Source organism: Coregonus lavaretus, assembly GCF_964263955.1.
Source record: "Coregonus lavaretus genome assembly, chromosome: 6".
Taxonomy (NCBI): Eukaryota; Metazoa; Chordata; class Actinopteri; order Salmoniformes; family Salmonidae; genus Coregonus; species Coregonus lavaretus.
In genome coordinates, this window is record NC_139993.1 from 32,253,414 (window position 1) to 32,279,066 (window position 25,653).

General features: G+C 41.7%; 1 protein-coding gene across 1 annotated transcript in view; it reads right to left on the reverse strand.

Moving 5' to 3' along the window:
• LOC311131342 (ankyrin repeat domain-containing protein 13C-like) overlaps nucleotides 1–25,653 on the reverse strand; it is an 81,624-nt gene that overhangs the window by 28,058 nt on the left and 27,913 nt on the right. The window contains exon 4 of the mRNA XM_084164283.1: nucleotides 3,466–3,570. Coding sequence (XP_084020409.1) covers nucleotides 3,466–3,570 — 105 coding nt within the window. The remainder of the gene's footprint in view (nucleotides 1–3,465; nucleotides 3,571–25,653) is intronic.

Genomic DNA, 25,653 nt, shown 5'->3' on the forward strand with positions numbered 1-25,653 from the left:
TTTCTCCACCACTGGTAGGTGAGTGCATCAACCAACACAAGTCGAAGTGTAGACGAAAAAAGGGGAAGAAACATACAAAACCTCTGGCTTCTTACACACCCAAAAGACATCAAAGCCGGCCATAGAGGGAAGAAGTTGGGGCAGTGTGTTCTTGAAGAGTTAGAACAGTCAGTCAGAGAGTAAATTGATACTTCTGCTAACTCAGCTATCATTATTCTGACCAGCAGAAGTTCACAAGGCTAGAGAGACAGTGAAATAAGGGGAAGAAAAATGAACAGCTTTCCAAAGATACGCTATTCTAGTCCCTTTTTGAGTGCAATGTCTCTCACTCGCTTTAACACTTCAAAAGCCCCCTTTGTGCTGAGTGTCCATAACAGTGGCCGGCGGTTGGCCACGGTCAGAGTGACAGAATACGGTCAGAGTGACAGAATGCAGTCCCAGCCTGTGTCACCCCTGTGCAGCTGAATCAGTCTGGAGAAAAAAAACACTTGTTTTCACGGTTTTCCTATTCCCACAGCCAACATGACCAGGGCTGTCAAAAGACCTCTTCAAAGGCATGTACTTTGATTCACAAACCAAGAGTAGGGTCAGGGTGACAACATGGGCACTTCACTGCAACAGCACAGAGGTTAGAAATAAAAATAAAAATATGGGGTAAAGATGAGAGACATAAATATCTCTACAAGCTTGGGGGATTGACATACAGTGCCTTCAGAAAGTATTCACATTATGTCAAAGTGGAATTATGTTTTTAGAAATGTTTACAAATGAATAAAAAATGAAAAGCTGAAATGTCTTGATTCAATTATTCAACCCCTTTGAAAATAGGCAAGCCTAAATAAGTTCAGGAGTAAAAATGTGCTTAACAAATCACATAATAAGTTGTATCGACACACTCTATTTGCAATAATAGTGTTTAACATGATTTTTGAATGACTACCTCATCTCTGTACCCCACACATACAATTACAGTATCTGTAAGGTCCCTAAATCGAGCAGTGAATTTCAAACACAGATTCAACCACAAAGACCAGAGAGGTTTTCCAATGCTTTGTAAAGAAGGGCACCTATTGGTAGATGGGTAAAAATAAAAATAAAGCAGACATTGAATATCCCTTTGAGCATGGTGAAGTTTTTAATTACACTTTGGTTGGTGCATCCATACACCCAGTCACTACAACGATACAGGACTCCTTCCTAACTTAGTTGCCGGAGAGAAAGGAAACCGCTTAGGCATTTCACCATGATGCCAATGGTGACTTTAAAACAGTTACAGAGTTTAATGGCTGTGATAGGAGAAAACTGAGAATGGATCAAAAACATTGTAATTACTCCACAATACTAACCAAATTGACAGAGTGAAAAGGAAGCCTGTACAGAATAAAAATATTCCAAACCATGTATCTTGTTTGCAACAAGGCACTAAAGTAATACTGCAAAAAATCAAATAAAACACATTACTGAGTACCACCATATTTTCTAGCCTAGTGGTGGCTGCATTATGTTATTGGTATGCTTGTAATCGTTAAGGACAAGGGAGATCTTCTGGATAAAAAATAAATGGAATGGAGCTAAGCACAGGCAAAATCCTAGAGGAAAACCTGGTTCAGTCTGCTTTCCACCAGACACTGGGAGATTAATTCACCTTTCAGCAGGACAATAACCTAATACACAAGGCTAAATCTACACTGAAGTTGCTTACCAATAAGACAGTAAATGTTCCTGAGTGGCCGAGTTACAGTTTTGACTTAAATCTACTTGAAAATATATGGCAAGATCTGAAAATTGTTGTCTAGCAATGATCAACAACCAATTTGACAGAGCTTGAAAAATGTTGAAAAGAATAATGGGCAAATGTTGCACAATCCAGGTGTGGCAAGCTCTTAGAGACTTACCCAGAAAGACTCACAGCTGTAATCGCTGCCAAAGGTGCTCCTACAAAGTAATGACTCAGGGGTGTGAATACTAATTTGCAAAAATTGTCATGTTGGGGTATTGTGTGTAGATGGGTGAGAAAAAAAAGCAATTTAATCCATTTTGAATTCAGGCTGTAACACAACAAAATGTGGAATAAATCAAGGGGTATGAATACTTTCTGCAGGCACTGTAACACTGCCAGGCCATGCCCGTGGGACACACAGGGCAGAGAAAGAGGCTTACATTTCCTAATGTATTATTTTTCATCTGAACACCAAAGCCTGAGACCCTTAAGGAATTTTCGCCTCTCTGACAGACAAAGAGGACAGATTGGTGCCCACTCTGAGAGCCATGTGGAGGAATGCACAAAACATCTGTTGATCGGAAGTGGCACAGAAAAGAAAAGAAAAGATGCACAACTTCAGATACCAAAATCCTTCATGGAAACCAATTGAGGCCAAATCATTTTCATTAGGAAAGAAATAGACATTGGTGTGTTGATTGATAACCTGAACCAGGTTGCAGGCACTAGTTACAGTTTGAAGCTTTCTCTTGAGTGGGCAGCCTGATGAAAGCCAGTCAATATTTAAATCACCCAGAAAGTATACCTCTCTTTCACATTATCAAGCATTTCACACATGTTATCCAGATACTGACTGTTAACACTTGGTGGTCTATAGCAGCTTCCCACCAGAATGGGCTTTAGGTGAGGCAGGTGAACCTGTAGCCATATTACTTCAACAGTATTTAACATGAGATCCTCTCTAAGCTTTACAGGAATGTGGTTCTGAATATAGACCGCAACACCGCCCCCGTTGGCATTTCTGTATTTTCTGTAAATATTATAACCTTATATTGCTACCACTGTATCATCAAAGGTATTATCTAAGTGAGTTTCAGAGATTGTCAGAATATGAATGTCATCTGTTACTAGTAAAGTATAGATTTCATGAACCTTGTTTCTTAAGCTATATATGTTAATGTGGGCTATTTTTAACACTTTTCTGGGATGTTTGATTATTTTTCTTGCTTTACTGGGAAGCTTGGCAGAGGTAGACATACTCAGGTTATTTTTATTAGTGCAGGGTGAGCTGCACACAGTGGACTTTCTACTAGGGCACACCACCTCAGTGCTAACAGTATTACTCTGGTTCATAGGCATATGATTACTGCATACAATAGCTGTAGGATCTGCAGAGGCATTCCGGGCAGTAAGAGGGACATAAATTAGGTTATTTACATTGTGTCTTCCAACGCCCCTAGGATAATGTACATTTGCTGAAGTATTATGACAACTCAGCGACACAATGGTAGGGATTAAATGAGCTGGACTTGGGTCATTGAAAAATCATGGTCTCAACGCAGCCTTATAATGCTGTGAAAGGATCCAGGAACCCAAATGATTTGGGTGGATCCCATTCTCCTTATAATACAAGCTTTGTTTCCCACCCACCCCATCTATGATAGGGGGAACAATTCTGGTCAGGATTTATGGTCTCAGTACAGTGACAATAGTTCCAGTATATGAGTCAGGGAGTAGTTGCTTACTCATTTGTCGATCGCCGTAGCTGATGGCTTCAGCGAGGGGACTCCATCCCTGAGCGTTCTTCACCTTCACTGGTGCATTGTGGGCCAGCAGCAGATGGGCACACTCTGTGGGAAAAAGAGACAAGCGGAAACAGTAATTGACTTACAGCTCATTACAGAGAGAGACAGAGCTAGTGGGGGAGAGCACTGCTTGTTGATTAATTGACAATTTGTCAATGGTTAATCTGATTTGCGCTCCTACATGGCCCAGTGTGGACCAACTAGAGGGGACAAGGGTCAAGCATGGAAAAGACATTCAATTATTGACCTCCAGAATCTTTAACAAGTGGGTTCTGTGTAACGGTTTCTTCATAGCCTAAAGCCTGGAACGAGCAAAGAATGACAAGTCAATAGTACACCATGTTTCCCACCAAAGGCGTCCCACCAGCCCTCCATTGTGAAGTATTTCATTCAATCTCCACTGAGCTTTCCCATCAAACAGACAAAAGAGGCCCTGCAAGCTAATTTTAACTCCAACCTGACACCATGCCCATGTCAGAACAAGCTCTAATTTAGACTCTTAACTTCCCTTCTCCAGGGAAAGCTTCCAAAAATGGAAGTCTGCAATAAAGTGACACATTGTGTATGCTTCACTTCAAATATAATTAACTTCAAATTCATATATTTACTGTAAAATGCAACATTTTGGTCACATAGACCTTCGGAAAGGCCTCCCAGTCTGACTATTTTATCAGGATTTTATAAAGGGAATGTATTATACTGTCATACATTCCACTGTGAGGCTATCTCTTTTCTGTGTACAACTTTTCATGTTGATTAATAAAGGAGCCAAATGCTTTGTAGTAGTAGAGCATCATTTATCTAAACTTGAGAATGGTGGAGGGTCAGATAGGGAGTAAGAATGGGATGGAAATAGAAGGGTCATTCCACGAAATGAGTCCGTTTTGCATCCCTTTGATATTCTAAGTAGAAATTGTGCTCCAATATTGGATTTTAAAAGTCTGTATATTAAATGAAATGCTATTTAATATAGAGACCACATGGACAATTCAATACATCAGATGTTTTATATGAATAAAGACTTGGTAATGTGCCAGAATTCAGCATGCCCCTCTGTGCAGTCTTTGTGACTTCTTGGAAGAGTTTAACCCACTTAACCCCAAAGTTTCTCCAAGTTTTCACCGTCATTGTAAAGCCCTAGTTATTTTGTTGCTTTGACAAAGTCATTTCTGAAGATTATTATTTATTTCATGTGATTAGTGATTCATTTTAAGAAAAAAAAGAAAGAAAGAAACTGTCCCTCATTTTATGGTCAACCCTGTGAACTAAACTCTTGTTTTAATATGGTGAAACTCAGTAGCGGTTAGTGGGTAAAATCATAGGGGAAGCCAAGCGAGAAAAAAAAGCCATATTACAACCTGTGTTGTGATAATTGCGTTGTTTGCTCTATAACCTGTTAGTTCGTATGCCTTGCCACCGTGATATATAGGCCTAAGGTCGAGACAATAAGAACACTAAATCATAACCACAACTTTGTTTCATCACAAAACCGGAGAGCAACCTCTGTCCGGTGAAGTACACCAAGCATATTGCATGTAACAAACAGTTACATGACCTACAGCATGGTAAAGTAAGTTAATGTTTCCGACATTTTCGGGCTACTAAACAACTATTGATTTACAACCACAGAGAGTTACCGCAAGTAGCAAAGAAAACAGGAGTAAAACCACACAAGTCCAAATCCATGGCTAATTTAGGAAAGGGACAATTTTAGCTTAAAGGACAACGACACAACGAGAAGCAACAATTCATGTTTTTTCTGTCAATTACGTTTTGCTTTTGATGTGATTGGTGTGAAGCCAATCACATCACATCACTTCCCTTGACACTTTTTTTTTGGTGCGCCCGGACCATTCACAGTTGAGCTCACTCAGTTTAGCTCAACACTGATTGGCTATTATTTTATACTTTTTATATCAAGGGAGGCCAAATGGTTGCTGGCTTCCCTTGCATTCAATGCTACAGGCGACAACAATGTCATACTCTTTTTGACCAGACAGCATCAAGTAGATGGGCTACACATACAGAGACAGAGGGGTGCTATTTTGCTCGCTCGGATGCTTTCTCCGGTGAGATACATTCAGCCTCTTGCGAATTGAAGGAAAATTATGAAACACTGAGAGACGAAAGATAAATGATTTCATATGTTTAAAAAACATTTCCTTGCTAAATTTTTTGGGGAAGCCTGGATTCTCTTGGCATCCATGAATACACGCCACTGGTGAAACTATTCATTTTTTATTATAATCAAAAGAAACATTGAACATCTAATAGTCAAATCATAGTGTAAAAGCAGGTGAGTTGGTTCTACTCTTTTTGGCCATTTTCTGGTGTTTTGTGGTGGCAAACTGAGTGGGTCGAGCAGAACACCTCAATCCTGTTACCCATAGATAGCCAGGCTAGAAATGTTTTAACATTTTTGTGAAGCTTGCATTCAACTGCCCTTCCCTGTGGCACACAACAAGGGTCCACTTCCCCTGTCACGAGGGGATTTATGGCTTATTTAAGATGAAATCGTCAACTCTGTTACAGTCAACCCTGCTACTTTATTTGTCACTTAAATGGGAATAATGACACATTTCGGAAATGTGTCTAAGTGCCTAAACCTCTTTGACTCACTGTTGGACTGTCTGTCACAGTGCGCACCTCTCTCACTCAGGGAGAGCAGAGGCAGAGCTAGAGCTAGCTACGTCACAAGGTTATGTGCCCCCCTCCCCCTTATAGCCTTTTGTGCAATATATTAAAAAATTTGAACAAAAAAACAGCGACACCATTTAGGAGAGGTTGTGAGCACAGTGTTTCTGATCAGATCGACAATTATCTTTTAATATATTTGTGTGTCTACAATGCCATCTTTAGCGCACAGCATTTCTGCTTGGTTTTCAGATAAATGCATTGAAAGAGAGAAATGAAATAAGCTACTACCAAGGTCTGATGATGCTTCTGACAATATAGTAAATGACGTGTTGTGTTGGGTGATGTGCTAAAGTCTGATGTATTTTGAAAAAACGTCCGATTGGGCTTCCAAAATGTAGTATGATCGCTAATTTAATTTTTTTCCGTAGATTTGCATTATTCCACAAAGTTCTATCTAGCGTTGCAATAACATAACCTAGTGACGTAGCTAGCTGTAGTTCTACCACCACTCTCCCTGAGTGAGAGAGGTGCGCACTGTGACAGACAGTCCAACAATGAGTCAAAGAGGTTTAGGCACAAATTTCCGAAATGTTCCGTTATTCCCCTTACTATAATCCAGTTTTTATTTTACCTCTTAAAATGGGAAAACATGTTTTTTATTAAGTTGAACATGTGTTCGTCATGACAAAATGTAAAAATTAAGTGAATGTTTTTATTACGAAGTTGCACTACCCAAAAGGGACTCATTTTGTGGAACGACCCAGAACTGTTCTGTTAAACAACATGACCTCATGCATTCATACAGGCTTATAACTTTAAAGCTAGGATCCCTTCCGATGAGCCATACACAAACAACACATCTGGCTCTGCAATGTCAAACAACCATCCCACTTAGCATAGACGTCAGTTCAGAGTCTAGTTTTGATTTGAATTTGCTTGGGTTTACAACTAATGTGAATTCAACGTGAAATCAACAAAAAAAGGTCACGTCATTGGATTTAGGTTCAAAGTTAGGTGAAAAAAATACGAAATGCCCTTACGTTGATGACTTTTTGCAAATCCAATCAGTTTTCCACGTTGATTCAATGTCATCACATTGATTTTTGTGGGGTTGAAATAACATGGAAACAATGTTGATTCAACCAGTTTTTGCCCAGTGGGATGAAGTCTGTAGGAAATTAGATTTTTTATCTCTGGCTTGACCAGAACATATCCTAGGCCAGGAAGACAGACATCAATTCATATGTACTCTGTTGGGACAATACAATAGCCCAAACCCCCAGGCCTTGCCTATATTTATACAGCAAGCAGCACAGCAGTGAGTGAATTACAGAAGTTCTCTATTTCCTGGGTTGGGCACCTTGTCAACAACAACAGAGAGACAAAATGGAGCCCGTTGTTCCGACTGTCAATATAATCTCTAATTAAAATGGTGGCCTCCATGCAACTCTGTTTCAGTTTTGGCTAATGCCATTTATAGCACCAAACAAGCAAGTCAAATGCATTGACGAGATTCACATACAAAAGATAAGCGGAAATTGTCAACAATCCGCTGAATGGAAAATATATAGGCCAGGCGTTTCATGGGCAGGAACTGGGACTTTCATCACTCCTTGTTTGGCAACCTGTTACAATGGATGACTCTAATCATTGAACAAAAGCCACATGGATGCTCTTCTGTGTGGAACAATAATGTTATTCTTTATCCTGGGCACGTGGGTCAACCAGACAACCCTGTTACCCAACTAATTGAACCCTCTTTCATTCAAGTCTAAACGTATTGTTCTGCCTTGTTACTCTGCCAAACGTCACAGAAAATGCCCAAGACATGCCTCCCTTAGTCATGAGAATGGGAAATTATCCTCCTGACGGGCACAACAGTCAAACAGACAGTTTGTATTTCTGGAGGTTGTGTCTTCCACACAATTAGATGGCAGAAAAAAATACACTCTCTGTGCATGAGAACATCTTAGTGATGCTCTCACAGCGAATGCTCTGATCTGCAGGTAATTGCCAAAATAAAGGAAACACCAACATAAAGTGTCTTAATAGGACGTTGGGCCACCACGAGCCAGAAAAACTTAAATGCGCCTTGTCATAGTTTCTAGAAGTGTCTGGAACTCTACTGGAGGGATGCGACCCCATTCTTCCACAAGAAATTCCATCATTTGGTGTTTTGTTGATGGTGGTGGAAAACACTGTTTCAGGCACCACTCCAGAATCTCCCATAATTCTAAAATGGCCATGGCATATGGTTTACATCGTTTTCATGCTCATCAAACCATTCAGTGATCACTCATGCTCTGTGGATGGAGGCATTGTCATCCTACGGGGTCCTTGACACTCCTTGTCATTGCCAAAGAGACTGGCCTTTCTGCCATCTTCAGATATGAACATTCTATAATTCATGAGATCGAGGAGAACAGAGGAGTTGATCCTAATTTGATAACCCTCACAGCTATCCTCCAATCACAACAATTATCCAAATATTGGAACTCTAACACTTTTTTTGTCTCCACAGAACACATTGGTAGCCGGTTGCTAAGCAACCGTTTTTTGATTGTCCAGACAAAACCAGTCAGTCAAAAGTTGCTAGCTGAAGTCTAAATTAGTGGTGCACGACTCCAGGATTTTTGTAGTCGACTCCGACTCCTGTGGTTGGAGTCGCTAGCTCACTCTTTCTTTGCTGTGAAAGATGCGAGAGTTTGTGTTCTCGAAGTAGACTACAGCAACTTGTTTCCTCCATTGCAAAAATACTGAATCTTAGGAGAAGGTTGACAGCCAGAAATGGGAGTCGAAGGTCACCACTAGTCTAAATTCTCAAACTAACTGCTTTGATTTTAAGCCTCAAAATACAATAACTTGCCTAGCTAACAGCTAAATGTTTGTTTTTGAGGCTCCACATGTTGTCATGAAAAATATGAATGTTATTTTCAACAACCATTGAGCAAATCCGCTGTAAATCCAGCTGCATATTGAATGTTGAGATTGCCGAAAGGCCAGTCTCTTTGGCAATGACATGGAGTGGCAAGGAGTGGAATGTTAGTTAAAAATACTGGTACCCAGACTAAAGAAATTCAATCCCCTACTGGATCAAGATTCCTGTTGCTTAAATTGTTTGGTGCGTCAAAACAAATAGTGCCCCTTGTGTGCACTTCCGGTAATACCGTATACCCCCGGTATGGTACAGAAAATGGTATGACGGTATGAAAATCTGGATACCGCCCAACCCTATTTCTGGTCTATAAGAGCTGTGCACACCTGGATTGTGCAACATTTGCCATTATTCTTTTCAACATTCTTCAAGCTCTGTCAAATTGCTCATTCCATTTATTTTTTATCCTGAAAAACTCCCCAGTCCTTAACGGTTATAAGCATACCCATAACATGATGCAGCCACCCCTATGCTTGAAAATATGGAGAGTGGTACTCAGTAATGTGTTGTATTGGATTTGCCCCAAACATAACACTTTGTATTCAGGACAAAAAGTGAATTGAAGTTAATTGCTTTGCCATATTTTTGCAGGATTACTTTAGTGCCTTGTGCATGTTTGGAATATTTTTATTCTGTACAGCCTTCCTTCTTTTCACTTTGTCAATTAGGTTAGTATTGTGGATTTACTACAATGTTGTTGATCCATCCGAAGTTATTGTCCTATCACAGCCATTAAACTCTGTAACTATTTTAAAGTCGCCATTGGCCTCATGGTGGAATCCCTGAGCGGTTTTGTTCCTCCTCTTCGTTCCGGTTTCGTTAGGAAGGGCGCCTGTATCTTTGTATTGACTGGGTGTACTGATACACCATCCAAAGTGTAATTAATAACTTCACCATGCTCAAAGGGATATTCAATGTCTGCTTTCTTTTCTTTTTACCCATCTACCAATAGGTGCCCTTCTTTGCGAGGAATTGAAAACCTCACTGGTCTTTGTGGTTGAATCTGTGTTTGAAATTCACTGCTCGACTGAGGGACCTTACAGATAATTGTATGTGTGGGGTACAGAGATGTTGTAGTCATTAAAAAATCATGTTAAACACTATTATTGCACACAGAGTGAGTCCATGCAACTTATGTGACTTGTTAAGCACATTTTTACTCCTGAACTTATTTAGGCTTGCCATAACAAAAGGGTTTAATACTCATTGACTTAAGACATTTCAGCTTTAAATTTTTAATTAATCTGTAAACATTTTGAAATACATAATTCCACTTTGACATTATGGAGTATTGTGTGTAGGCCAGGGACAAAAAATCTAAATGTAATCAATTTTAATTTCAGACTGTAATGCAACAAAATGTGGAAAAAGTAAAGGGGTGTGAATTTCTGAAGGCACTGTACAGCAGAATATATACTGTATTACAGTGAGCTATGTCAACAATCCAGTACATAAATACATGCGGTATAAACAGTGTAACAAAAATGCAACGTACAGTAGTAGATATATTAGAATGAGCTATGTGAAGAATACACTATATGAATACACAGTGTGAAAAACAGTATAAAAGAAATGGTCAAGTGTTGAATGTCTCTATATACACTACCGGTCAAAAGTTTTAGAACACCTACTCATTCAAGGGTTTTCCTTTATTTTTACTGTTTTCTTCATTGTGGAATAATAGTGAAGACATTAAAACTATGAAATAACACATATGGAATCATGTAGTAACCAGAAAAAATGTGTTAAACAAATCAAAATATATTTTATATTTGAGATTCTTCAAAGTAGCGCCCTTTGCCTTGATGACAGCTTTGCACACTCTTGGCATTTGCACAGGGAGGGGTTCAGAACACTGAGCTTAGTAACAAGCTTGGCGGGCACTATGGTGTTGAAAGCAGAACTGTAGTTGATGAACAGCATTCTCACATAGGTATTCCTATTGTCCAGGTGGAATAGGGTAATGTGCAGTGCAATGGCGATTGCGTCGTCCTTATATCTGTTGGGGTGGTATGCAAATTGTAGTGGGTCTAGGGTGTGGGGCAAGGTAGAGGTGATATGGTCCTTGATTAGCCTCTCAAAGCACTTCATGATAACAGAGGTGAGTGCAAAGGGGTGATAGTCATTTAGTTCAGTTACCGTAGATTGCTTGGGTACATGAAAAATGCTGGATATCTTGAAGCAAGTGGGGACAACAGACTGGTCTGCGCCTGCACTGAGGATGCAGCTTGGTATGCCGTCTGGGCCGGCAGCCTTGCGAGGGTTAACATGCTTGAAAGTCCTATAATCGGGAAGCCTCAGTCCTCTTGAGCAGCGGGGACCCACGATGGCGGCTCTGTGTTGTTTTCCTTGTAGCTGGCAAAGAATGTGTTAAGTTTGTCTGGGAGTGAGGCATGGGTGTCTGCGACGTGGCTGGTTTTCCCTTTATAGTCCGTGATTGTCTGAAGTCCCTGCCACATGCGTCTCGTGTCTGAGCCACTGAATTGTGACTGCACCTTTAATATATTTTTGCCTCTTTGATTGACTTACAAAGGTCGTAGCTGGTCTGTTTGTACTTGTCCATGTTCCCAGTCACCATGCCGTGGTTAAATGTGGTGGTTTGCGCTTTCAGTTTTGCTCGAATGCTGCCATTAATCCAAGGTTTCGGTTTTGTACAGTGAGGGAAAAAAGTATTTGATCCCCTGCTGATTTTGTACGTTTGCCCACTGACAAAGAAATGATCAGTCTATAATTTTAATGGTAGGTTTATTTGAACAGTGAGAGACAGAATAACAACAACAAAATCCAGAAAAACGCATGTCAAAAATGTTATAAATTGATTTGCATTTTATTGAGGGAAATAAGTATTTGACCCCCTCTCAATCAGAAAGATTTCTGGCTCCCAGGTGTCTTTTATACAGGTAACGAGCTGAGATTAGGAGCACACTCTTAAAGGGAGTGCTCCTAATCTCAGCTTGTTACCTGTATAAAAGACACCTGTCCACAGAAGCAATCAATCAATCAGATTCCAAACTCTCCACCATGGCCAAGACCAAAGAGCTCTCCAAGGATGTCAGGGACAAGATTGTAGACCTACACAAGGCTGGAATGGGCTACAAGGCCATCGCCAAGCAGCTTGGTGAGAAGGTGACAACAGTTGGTGCGATTATTCGCAAATGGAAGAAACACAAAATAACTGTCAATCTCCCTCGGCCTGGGGCTCCATGCAAGATCTCACCTCGTGGAGTTGTAATGATCATGAGAACAGTGAGGAATCAGCCCAGAACTACACGGGAGGATCTTGTCAATGATCTCAAGGCAGCTGGGACCATAGTCACCAAGAAAACAATTGGTAACACACTACGCCGTGAAGGACTGAAATCCTGCAGCGTCCGCAAGGTCACCCTGCTCAAGAAAGCACATATACAGGCCCGTCTGAAGTTTGCCAATGAACATCTGAATGATTCAGAGGAGAACTGGGTGAAAGTGTTGTGGTCAGATGAGACCAAAATCGAGCTCTTTGGCATCAACTCAACTCGCCGTGTTTGGAGGAGGAGGAATGCTGCCTATGACCCCAAGAACACCATCCCCACCGTCAAACATGGGGGTGGAAACATGCTTTGGGGGTGTTTTTCTGCTAAGGGGACAGGACAACTTCACCGCATCAAAGGGACGATGGACGGGGCCATGTACCGTCAAATCTTGGGTGAGAACCTCCTTCCCTCACCAGGGCATTGAAAATGGGTCGTGGATGGGTATTCCAGCATGACAATGACCCATAACACACGGCCAAGGCAACAAAGGAGTGGCTCAAGAAGAAGCACATTAAGGTCCTGGAGTGTTAAACCAGTCTCCAGACCTTAATCCCATAGTAAATCTGTGGAGGGAGCTGAAGGTTCGAGTTGCCAAACGTCAGCCTCGAAACCTTAATGACTTGGAGAAGATCTGCAAAGAGGAGTGGAACAAAATCCCTCCTGAGATGTGTGCAAACCTGGTGGCCAACTACAAGAAACGTCTGACCTCTGTGATTACCAACAAGGGTTTTGCCACCAAGTACTAAGTCATGTTTTGCAGAGGGGTCAAATACTTATTTCCCTCATTAAAATGCAAATCAATTTATAACATTTTTGAAATGCGTTTTTCTGGTTTTTGTTGTTGTTATTCTGTCTCTCACAGTTCAAATAAACCTACCATTAAAATTATAGACTGATCATGTCTTTGTCAGTGTGCAAACGTACAAAATCAGCAGGGGATCAAATACTTTTTTCCCTCACTGTATATGTTCTAATCGTCACTGTAGGAACCACATCCTCTATGCACTTCCTGGTGAAACAAGTGACAGAGACAGTGTAGGCGTCGATGTTATTCCCAGAGGCGACTCAGAACATATCCCAGTCCATGTGATCAAAACAATCTTGTAGCATGGATTCGGATTGGTCAGACCAAAGTTGCACAGACCTTTCCATGGGTGCTTCCTGCTTTAATTTCTGCCTATAGGCGGGGAGGAGCAAAATGGAGGCGTGATCTGATTTGCCAAGGGAGGGCGGGGGTGGGCCTTGTAACCATCCCAGAAGGGAGAATAACATAACAGTGATCAAGCGTCTTCTCTCACCGTGTGGCACAGGACATTTCAGGAGAATTTTCCTCAGATTTCCTTTATTAAAATCCCCAGCTACAACAAATGTGGCCTCAGGATGTGTGGTTTCCAGTTTGCTAAAAGTCTTGTATAATCGCTGTGATATATATTTTCAATAACAAAACATTTATATTTTTTACAGCTGTTTGAAGCTGGTTGACCAAAATACATTTTACTTTTGGTTTTGGTCCACCAGCTTCAAACAGCTGTAAAAATGATATTTTTTGTTATTGTAAAATATATGTTACAGCGATTTAGATGGTACAATGATTAGCTACATTATTCAGTGCTTGTTTTCTCACATAAACTAAAATTAAGCAAACAATGTAGAATTTTAGCAACCAGGAAATGAGCGATTTCCATTAGATAACACAGGCACAAAGTCAGAACAGTTTTCCCAGTTTGACAACAGACGCCCCTCTATCGGGAGAAATCAATAGGCAAATATCATAGCCAATCACAACACTGGCGGGTAAGTAATACTGTGAAACACTAGTATCATTCCACTATTAGCACCATATATACAGTATATATTATGGACATTTTCATAGATTACAATGCAAACATTTTCACAAATCCTACGTGTAGCACCTTTAACATTAGGCTATTTACTGTCTTACAAAAGTAATATTGAATTGTGTTTCTTTGACAACACAACCAAATATCAACTTGAAAGGAGATGTATACTGCTTGGATAGTTCCATATGAGCCACTGGCTTAATCCTATCCCAGCTAGCACATAACGTTCTGAGAACCATACGTTTCTTAGAGCTTGGTGAGAGCGTGGTTGTCCTTTGGTTATTTTGCATACAACCTTCCCACAACTTTCTGGGAATGGTGCAGGATAGTTGCTTGGCTTTGGAACATTCAAATCAAATCAAATCAAATTTTATTTGCCACATGCGCCGAATACAACAGGTGTACACATTACCGTGAAATGCTTACTTAACCAACAATGCATATATTTCTTAATAAAAATGTAAAATAAAACAACAACAACAAAAAAGGGTTGAGAAAAAAAGAGCAGAAGTAAAATAAAATAACAGTAGGGAGGCTATATACAGGGTGGGGTACTGATGCAGAGTCAATGTGCGGGGGCACCGGCTAGTTGAGGTAGTTGAGGTAATATGTACATGTGGGTAGAGTTAAAGTGACTATGCATAAATAATTAACAGAGTAGCAGCAGCGTAAAAAGATGGGGTGGGGGTGCAAATAGTCCGGGTAGCCATGATTAGCTGTTCAGGAGTCTTATGGCTTGGGGGTAGAAGCTGTTGAGAAGCCTTTTGGACCTAGACTTGGCGCTCCGGTACCGCTTGCCGTGCGGTAGCAGAGAGAACAGTCTATGACTAGGGTGGCTGGAGTCTTTGACAATTTTGAGGGCCTTCCTCTGACACCGCCTGGTATAGAGGTCCTGGATGGCAGGAATCTTGGCCCCAGTGATGTACTGGGCCGTACGCACTACCCTCTGTAGTGCCTTGCGGTCGGAGGCCGAGCAGTTGCCATACCAGGCGGTGATACAACCAGTCAGGATGCTCTCGATGGTGCAGCTGTAGAACCTTTTGAGGATCTGAGGACCCATGGCAAATATTTTCAGTCTCCTGAGGGGGAATAGGCATTGTCGTGCCCTCTTCACGACTGTCTTGGTGTGTTTGGACCATGATAGTTCGTTGGTGATGTGGACACCAAGGAACTTGAAGCTCTCAACCTGTTCCACTACAGCCCCGTCAAATTCTCAGCACATTTAAGGAACTTTACAAAAAAAAATAATTTTCTTGGTATTTCATTACTTTAACAAAGTAATTAATTTCAATACTATAACGTTTTCTACAGGTTTCCTCATGGTTCTATTTAAAGTCATGTTCTCAGAACATTAAGAAACCTTTCCATAAAAACCACAAGAAAACAGTAACATTCAAAGAATGTTCTAAGAATGTTATTTAAAAACATATACAGTGCCTTGCAAAAGTATTCATCCCCCTTGGCGTTTTTCCTATTTTGTTGCATTACAACCTGTAATTTAAATGGATTTTTATTTGGATTTCATGTAATGGACATACACAAAATAGTCCAAATTGGTGAAGTGGAATGAAAAACAAAACTTGTTTCAAAAAATTCTAAAAAATCAATAACGGAAAAGTGGTGCCCCTAAATAAGATCTGGTGCAACCAATTACCTTCATAAGTCACATAATTAGTTAAATAAAGTCCACCTGTGTGCAATCTAAGTGTCACATGATCTGTCACATGATCTCAGTATCTATACACCTGTTCGGAAAGGCCCCAGAGTCTGCAACACTACTAAGCAAGGGGCACCATGAAGACCAAGGAGCTCTCCAAACAGGTCAGGGACAAAGTTGTGGAGAAGTACAGATCAGGGTTGGGTTATAAAAAAATATCAGAAACTTTGAACGTCCCACGGAGCACCATTAAATCCATTATTAAAAAATGGAAAGAATATGGCACCACAACAAACCTGCCAAGAGAGGGCCCTTCCACCAAAACTCACGGACCAGGCAAGGAGGGCATTAATCAGAGAGGCAACAAAGACACTAAAGATAACCCTGAAGGAGCTCCAAAGCTCCACAGCAGAGATTGGTGTATCTGTCCATAGGACCACTTTAAGCCGTACACTCCACAGAGCTGGGCTTTACAGAAGAGTGGCCAGAAAAAAGCCATTGCTTAAAGAAAAAAATAAGCAAACACGTTTGGTGTTCGCCAAAAGGCATGTGGGAGACTCCCCAAACATATGGAAGAAGGTACTCTGTTCAGATGAGACTAATATTGAGCTTTTTGGCCATCAAGGAAAACGCTATGTCTGGCGCAAATCCAACACCTCTCATCACCCCGAGAACACCATCCCCACAGTAAATCATGGTGGTGGCAGCATCATGCTGTGGGGATGTTTTTTATCGGCAGGGATGGGAAACTGGTCAGAATTGAAAGAATGATGGATGGCGCTAAATACAGGGAACTTCTTGAGGGAAACCTGTTTCAGTCTTCCAGTTATTAGAGACTGGGATGGAGGTTCACCTTCCAGCAGGACAATGACCCTAAACATACTGCTAAAGCAACACTTGAGTGGTTTAAGGGGAAACATTTAAATGTCTTGGAATGGCCTAGTCAAATCCCAGCCCTCAATCCAATTGAGAATATGTGGTATGACTTAAAGATGGCTGTACACCAGTGGAACCCATCCAACTTAAATGAGCTGGAGCAGTTTTGCCTTGAAGAATGGGCAAAAATCTAGATGTGCCAAGCTCATAGAGACATACCCCAAGAGACTTGCAGCTGTAATTGCTGCAAAAGGTGGCTCTACAAAGTATTGACTTTGGAGGTGAATAGTTATGCACACTCAAGTTTTCTGTTTTTCTGTCTTATTTCTTGTTTGTTTCACTATAAAAAATATCTTCAAAGTGGTAGGCATGTTGTGTAAATCAAATGATACAAACCCCCCACGAATCCATTTTAATTCCAGGTTGTAAGGCAACAAAATAGGAAAAATGCCAAGGGGGGTGAATACTTTCGCAAGCCACTGTACATTCCGTTCTCAGCATCAACAAACGCTCTCTATCCTCTATCTTGTTAAGTGTGTTCAGGTGTGTTGGCAGCACCAACTAATTGGCCACATCTGATCTCAATGAGTGCTTGTTTCCTTTGAAATGGGGTTTGGTTGAATAGACTGAAATTAACAGCTTTGTATGAGTTTTAAAAAAACAAGGCATGCTAGCTCCATCCTGGTGGCGCAGTGGACTAATTCCATGGATAGACAACAGAAGATCATAGGTATGAATATCACAGATACCGTGCCACAATAAATAAAATAATAATAATGCCGAAGCAAATTCATTTCCATGTGTCCTATCTATGCTTGGAGTTCAAAACAGTTAACCTAAGCTAGCAATGTTATTAAAAGTGTTATTGAAACATGGTCTCAGAACGTTATTTAGTTACTTTCAAATAACCTATAATTTCTGTTCTCAAAACGTTAACAAAACCTCCCTGGAAAACTTTCAGGGAACCTTAATATAACGTTCTTAAAACCTCCCTGCAACATAAAAATGAACGTTCCCAGAACAGGCAAAATATTCTCAGAACAAATCAAATCAAATCACATTTCATTTGTCACATGCCGAATACAACAGGTGTAGAACTTACAGTGAAATGCTTACCTACAAGCCCTTAACCAACAATGCAGTTTTAAAAAACAAATAATTAAAGAGCAGCAGTAAAATAACAGTAGTGAGGCTATATACAGGGGGTACAGGTACAGAGTCAATGCGCAGGTTAGTTGAGGTAATATGTACAGTGAGGGAAAAAACTATTTGATCCCCTGCTGATTTTGTACGTTTGCCCACTGACAAAGACATGATCAGTCTATAATTTTTAATGGTAGGTTTATTTGAACAGTGAGAGACAGAATAACAACAACAAAATCCAGAAAAACGCATGTCAAAAATGTTATAAATTTATTTGGATTTTAATGAGGTAAATAAGTTTTGACCCCTATGCAAAACATGACTTAGTACTTGGTGGCAAAACCCTTGTTGGCAATCACAGAGGTCAGACGTTTCTTGTAGTTGGCCACCAGGTTTGCACACACCTCAGGAGGGATTTTGTTCCACTCCTCTTTGCAGATCTTCTCCAAGTCATTAAGGTTTTGAGGCTGACGTTTGGCAACTAGAACCTTCAGCTCCCTCCACATATTTTCTATGGGATTAAGGTCTGGATACTGGCTAGGCCACTCCAAGACCTTAATGTGCTTATTCTTGAGCCACTCCTTTGTTGCCTTGGCCGTGTGTTTTGGGTCATTGTCATGCTGGAATACCCATCCACGACCCATGTTCAATGGCCTGGCTGAGGGAAGGAGGTTCTCACCCAAGATTTGACGGTACATGGCCCCGTCCATCGTCCCTTTGATGCGGTGAAGTTGTCCTGTCCCCTTAGGGTCATAGGCAGCATTCCTCCTCCTCCAAACACGGCGAGTTGAGTTGATGCCAAAGAGCTCAATGTTGGTCTCATCTGACCACAACACTTTCACCCAGTTTTCCTCTGAATCATTCAGATGTTCATTGGCAAACTTCAGACGGCCCTGTATATGTGCTTTCTTGAGCAGGGGGACCTTGCGGGCGCTGCAGGATTTCAGTCCTGTGTGTTACCAATTGTTTTCTTGGTGACTATGGTCCCAGCTGCCTTGAGATCATTGAAAAGATCCTCCCGTGTAGTACTGGGCTGATTCCTCACCGTTCTCATGATCATTGCAACTCCACGAGGTGAGATCTTGCATGGAGCCCCAAGCCGAGGGAGATTGACAGTTCTTTGTGTTTCTTCCATTTGCGAATAATCGCACCAACTGTTGTCACCTTCTCACCAAGATGCTTGGCGATGGTCTTGTAGCCCATTCAATCCTTGTGTAGGTCTACAATCTTGTCCTTGACATCCTTGGAGAGCTCTTTGGTCTTGGCCATGGTGGAGAATTTGGAATCTGATTGATTGATTGCTTCTGTGGACAGGTGTCTTTTATACAGGTAACAAACTGAGATTAGGAGCACTCCCTTTAAGAGTGTGCTCCTAATCTCAGCTCGTTACCAGTATAAAAGACACCTGGGAGCCAGAAATCTTTCTGATTGAGAGGGGGTCAAATACTTATTTCCCTCATTAAAATGCAAATCAATTAATAATATTTTTGACATGCGTTTTTCTGGATTTCTTTGTTGTTATTCTGTCTCTCACTGTTCAAATAAACCTACCATTAAAATTATAGACTGATCATTTCTTTGTCAGTGGGCAAACCTACAAAATCAGCAGGGGATCAAATACTTTTTTCCCCTCACTGTATATGTAGGTAGAGTTAAAGTGACTATGCATAGATAATAAAAAGAGAGTGGCAGCAGCGTAAAAGAGGGGGTGGGTGGGGGGAGGACAATGCAAATAGTCTGGGTAGCCATTTGATTAGCTGTTCAGGAGTCTTATGTCTTGGGGGTAGATGCTGTTAAGAAGCCTTTTGGACTTAGACTTGGTGCTCCGGTACCGCTTGCCGTGCGGTAGCAGAGAGAACAGTCTATGACTAGGGTGGCTAAAGTCTTTGACAATTTTTAGGGCCTTCTTCTGACACAGCCTGGTATAGACGTCCTGGATGGCAGGAATCTTAGCCCAAGTGGTGTACTGGGCCGTACGCACTACCCTATGTAGTGCCTTGCGGTTGGAGGCCGAACAGTTGCCATACCAGGCAGTGATGCGACCAGTCAGGATGCTCTTGATGGTGTAGAGGATCTGAGGACATATGCCAAATCTTTTCAGTCTCCTGAGGGATAATAGGCTTTGTCGTGCCCTCTTCATGACTGTCTTGTGTGTTTGGACCATGATAGTTTGTTGGTGATGTGGACACCAAGGAACTTGAAGCTCTCAACCTGCTCCACTACAGCCCCGTCGATGAGAATGGGGGCGTGCTCGGTCCTCTTCTTTTTCCTGTAGTCCACAATCATCTCCTTTGTCTTGATCACGTTTAGCTAGAGGTTGTTGACCTGGCACCACATCATTGTCGCTGATCAGGCCTACCACTGTTGTGTCGTTGGCAAACTTAATGATGGTGTTGGAGTCGTGCCTGGCCATGCAGTCATGGGTGAACAGGGAGTACAGGAGGGGACTGAGCATGCACCCCTGGGGGGCCCCCGTGTTGAAGATCAGCGTGGCTTCCCTTCAGGAAGTCCAGGATCCAGTTGCAGAGGGAGGTGTTCAGTCCCAGGGTCCTTAGCTTAGTGATGAGCTTTGAGGGCACTATGGTGTTGAACGCTGAACTGTAGTCAATGAACAGCATTCTCACGTAGGTGTTCCTTTTGTCCAGGTGGGAAAGGGCAGTGTGGAGTGCAGTAGAGATTGCATCATCTGTGGATCTGTTGGGGCGGTATGCAAATTGGAGTGGGTCTAGGGTTTCTGGGATAATGGTGTTGATGTGAGCCATGACCAGCCTTTCAAAGCACTTCATGGCTACAGACGTGAGTGCTATGGGTCTGTCTTCATTTAGGCAGGTTACCTTAGTGTTCTTGGGCACAGGGACTATGGTGGTCTGCTTGAAACATTTTGGTATTACAGACTCAGTCAGTGACAGGTTGAGAATGTCAGTGAAGACACTTGGAAGTTGGTCAGCGCATGCTCGGAGTACACGTCCTGGTAATCCGCCTTGTGAATGTTGACCTGTTTAAAGGTCTTACTCACATCGGCTATGGAGAGCATGACACACAGTCATCCGGAGCAGCTGATGCTCTCATGCATGCTTCAGTGTTGCTTGCCTCGAAGCAAGCATAGAAGTAATTTAGCTTGTCTGGCAGCTGTGCTTCCCTTTGTAGTCTGTAATAGTTTGCAAGCCCTGCCACATCCGACGAGCGTCGGAGCCGGTGTAGTACAATTCAATCTTAGTCCTGTATTGACGCTTTGCCTATTTGATGGTTCGTCGGAGGGCATAGCGGGATTTCTTATAAGCGTCCAGGTTAGAGTCCTGCTCCTTGAAAGCGGCAGCTCTACCCTTTAGCTCAGCGTGGATGTTGCCTGTAATCCATGGCTTATGGTTAGGGTATGTACATACAGTTAATGTGGGGACGACGTCATCGATGCACTTATTGATGAAGCCAGTGACTGATGTGGTGTACTCCTCAATGCCATCGGAAGAATCCCGGAACATATTCCAGTCTGTGCTAGCAAAACAGTCCTGTAGCTGACCACTTCTTTATTGACTGAGTCACTGGTGCTTCCTGCTTTAGTTTTTGCTTGTAAGCAGGAATCAGGAGGATAGTCCCCGGCCACTAGGAGCGCCACCTTTGGATGAGCGTTTTCCTGTTTGCTTATGGCCTTATACAGCTCATTAAGTGCGGTCTTAGTGCCAGCATCGGTTTGTGGTGGTAAATAGACAGCTATGAAAAATATAGATTAAAACTCTCTTGGTAAATAGTGTGGTCTACAGCTTATCATGAGATACTCTATTTCAGGCAAACAAAACCTAGAGACTTCCTTAATATTAGATTTTGTGCACCAGCTGTTGTTTACAAATTTACACAGACCGCAACCACTTATCTTACCGGAAGCGGCTGTTCCATCTTGCCGATGCAGCGTAAACCCCGCCAGCTGTATGTTATCCATGTCGTTGTTCAGCCACTACTCGGTGAAACATAAGATATTACCGTTTTTAATGTCCCGTTGGTAGGATAGTCATGATCGTAGCTCGTCTATTTTGTCATCCAATGATTGTACGTTGGCTAATAGGACTGACGGTAAAGGCAGATTACTCACTCGCCGTCGGATCCTTACAAGGCACCCCGACCTACGTCCCCGATATCTGTCTCTTTCTCTTGCGAATGACGGGGATTTGGGCCTTGTCGGGTGTCTGAAGTAAATCCTTCGCGTCTGACTTGTAAAAAAACATATTCGTCCAGTACGAGGTGAGTAATCGCTGTCCTGATATCCAGAACCTCTTATCAGTCATAAGAGACGGTGGCAGAAACATTAAGTACAAAAAAACAGACACAATAGCACAATTGGTTAGGAGCCCATAAAACGGCAGCCATCTCCTCCGGCGCCATTATTAGGTGGGGCGGGGCCGAGTGCCTGTGGATTTTTTCAAATCCAATGTATTTTCCACGTTAATTCAACGTCACAATATATTGACAATTTACGTTGAAACAACATTGATTTAATCAGTTTGTGCCCAGTGGGTTGGGTGTCCCCCTTGAGTGCAATTACAACCTAATAAAGTGATAAGATGGGTTGGAATGCTGTTCTATCAGATTTTTAAAGGCTATTTAATGATGACTACTGAATGTAGGCTAGAGTGTGGGCGAAGGAAAATGGAAATGATAAATTCAGAATAATTGGACAAATGGGAGGTATTAGGTACAGAGGACAGTTGGGAGCTCAGCTTCCACATACTTAGAGAGAATTAGAGCAGCATTTCTAGTCAATTCCTCTTGAAGAGGTCAGTAAGTGTGAGGAAAGAGCGAAAAATGAGAAAGGAAGAAAACATTTTAACAAGAAGGGGAACATACTGCTTGTGTCCGAATACCCATACTAGCGTACTACATACTATTTACTCATCGTCGCATACTATTTAGCACGTACTGTTTTGTAAAAAGTATGCAGTATTCCACCGTCGCAACGCAGTAGAAGCTCCTGATTGGCTGAGTAGGTTGGGCGGGATTTTTCCAAATTCAACAGACATGCATAGCATTAACCAGCCTGATAATAGCTCATTTTCAATTCCAAATCAGAAGATGGTTTAGTATTTAGTTTAAAAGCTCTGACGAAGGCCAAGAGAACAAGAAACACTTTCAGTGAGAAAACAGAAATCCACTGTGGGTAAAAAAAATGTTTTAAAGACTTTTCAATAGAATTAAACATTCTATTTTCGCATGCTGAAAATGCGTCATGATTGCGTTGCTTCCCGCTATTCATTGATTTTGGTAGCGCATTCCCATATCTAACTGATCAGCTGTTGTCAAAGCCGAAATTAGTATGACATCCGGGCATTTAAAGTATACTTGATTTTCCAAATGTCGCATACTATTAAACTTTATTTTTTCGCATACTCAAACAGCCTACTATTTAAAATGCAAGTATAGGTATTCGGACACGGCCACTTTTTTTATGAAAGTGGGTAATATAGCCTATTGCATGATTAAATCAAATGAAGCATAATAATAAAGTTGTCCTCCGCTGATGGGGTGATGTTGGGTCACAAAAGGTATTGCATCCATCTCCAAACTGAAAAGCAAAATCTGCATGATCTGTGCTTAGCCTCTTCTTTGCCTAGGGCCAGCTGATAAGAGTAGTTAATGTAGAGCACGTGTCAAACTCATTCCATGGAGGGCCGAGTCTCTGCGGGTTTTGCTCCACCTTTGTAATTGATCGATGAATTAAGGTCACAAATTAGTAAGGAACCTTCCTCACCTGGTTATCTAGGTCTTAATTGAATGGAAAAAATCTAAAACCCGCAGACACTCAGCCCCCCGTGGAATGAGTTTGACATCTCCCTCACTAACTTCAAGCATCAGTTGTCAGAGCACTTTACCGATCACTGCACCTGTACACAGCCCATCTGAAATTAGCCCACCCAACTACCTCATCCCCATATTGTTATTTATTTTGCTCATTTGCACCCCAGTATCTCTATTTGCACATCATCTCTTGCACATCTATCATTCCAGTGTTAATACTAATTGTAATTATTTTGCACTATGGCCTATTTATTGCCTTACCTCCATAACTTGCTACATTTGCACACACTGTATATATATTTTCTGTTGTATTTTTGACTTTATGTTTTGTTTTACCCAATATGTAACTCTGTGTTGTTGTTTTTTATCACACTGCTTTGCTTTATCTTGGCCAGGTCGCAGTTGTAAATCAGAACTTGTTCTCAACTGGCTTACCTGGTTAAATAAAAGTATTTTTAAAAAGTTTGGGGGAATGTGGAGGCCAGGTAATCTCATGCAGCACTCCATCACTCTCCTTCTTGGTAAAATAGCCCTTACACAGCCTGGAGGTGTGTTGGGTCATTGTCCTGTTGAAAAACAAATGATAGTCCCAATAAACCCAAACCAGATGGGATGGCATATCGCTGCAGAATGCTGTGGTAGCCATGCTGGTTAAGTGTGCCTTGAATTCTAAATAAATCACAGACAGTGTCACCAGCAAAGCAACCCCTCACCATAACACGTCCTCCTCCATGCTTTACGGTGGGAAATACACATGCGGAGAGCATCCGTTCACCCAGACTGCATCTCACAAAGACACAGCGGTTGGAACCAAAAATCTCAAATTTGGACTCCAGACCAAAGGACAAATTTCCACCGGTCTAATGTCCATTGCTCGTGTTTCTTGGCCCAAGCAAGTCTCTTCTTATTATTGGTGTCCTTTAGTAGTGGTTTCTTTGCAGCAATTCGACCATGAAGGCCTGATTCACACAATCTCCTCTGAACAGTTGATGTTGAGATGTGTCTGTTACTTGAAGTCTGTGATGCATTTATTTGGGCTGCAATTTCTGAGGCTGGTAACTCTAATGAACTTATCCCCTGCAGCAGAGGTAACTCTGGGTATACCTTTCCTGTGGCGGTTCTGCACTTGAAGAAACGTTCAAAGTTCTTGAAATGTTCCGTATTGACTGACCTTCATGTCTTAAAGTAATGATGGACTGTTGTTTCTCTTTGCTTATTTGAGCTGTTCTTGCCATAATATGGACTTGGTATTTTATCAAATAGGGCTATCTTCTGTATACACCCCGTACCTTGTCACAACACAACTGATTGGCTTAAGAAGGAAAGAAATTCCACAAATTAACTTTTAAAAAGGCAAACCTGTTAATTGAAATGCATTCCAGGTGACTACCTCCTGAAGCAAGGCAAAGGGTGGCTATTTGAAGATTCTCAAATATAAAATATATTTTGATTTGTTTAACACTTTTTTGGTTACTACATGATTCCATATGTGTTATTTCATAGTTTTGATGTCTTCACTATTATTCTACAATGTAGAAAATAGTCAAATTAAAAAGAAAAACCCTTGAATGAGTAGGTGTTCTAAAACCTTTGACCGGTAGTGTAGAGGAAACAGAGTTCGCCTGCCCGGCCGCCGTGGTCCAGGTGGCCGAGTGCACGACTAGCATCCTCCTGGGTGACGTAAGCCAGCCAGCCCTCACCCCTCTGGCCTATATTTCCCTGCCTATTCCCTGATTGTGTAATAAGCACAGCATTTAGCAGAAATGCTTTACGTAAGCCTGAGCAAGCAAGCAGACTGGCTAGACAGGGCAGGGCAGGGCATGGCAGATCATGTCTCTCTGGCAACGCCCCAAGAGCAGGGCTTGGCATTTCAGGGAATAGGAGCATTAGGCTAGGGTGGTCTAGTCCTACTGAGTGGACCACTGCTGTACAACCTCATCGGTAAGACCAGATGGAATTTGC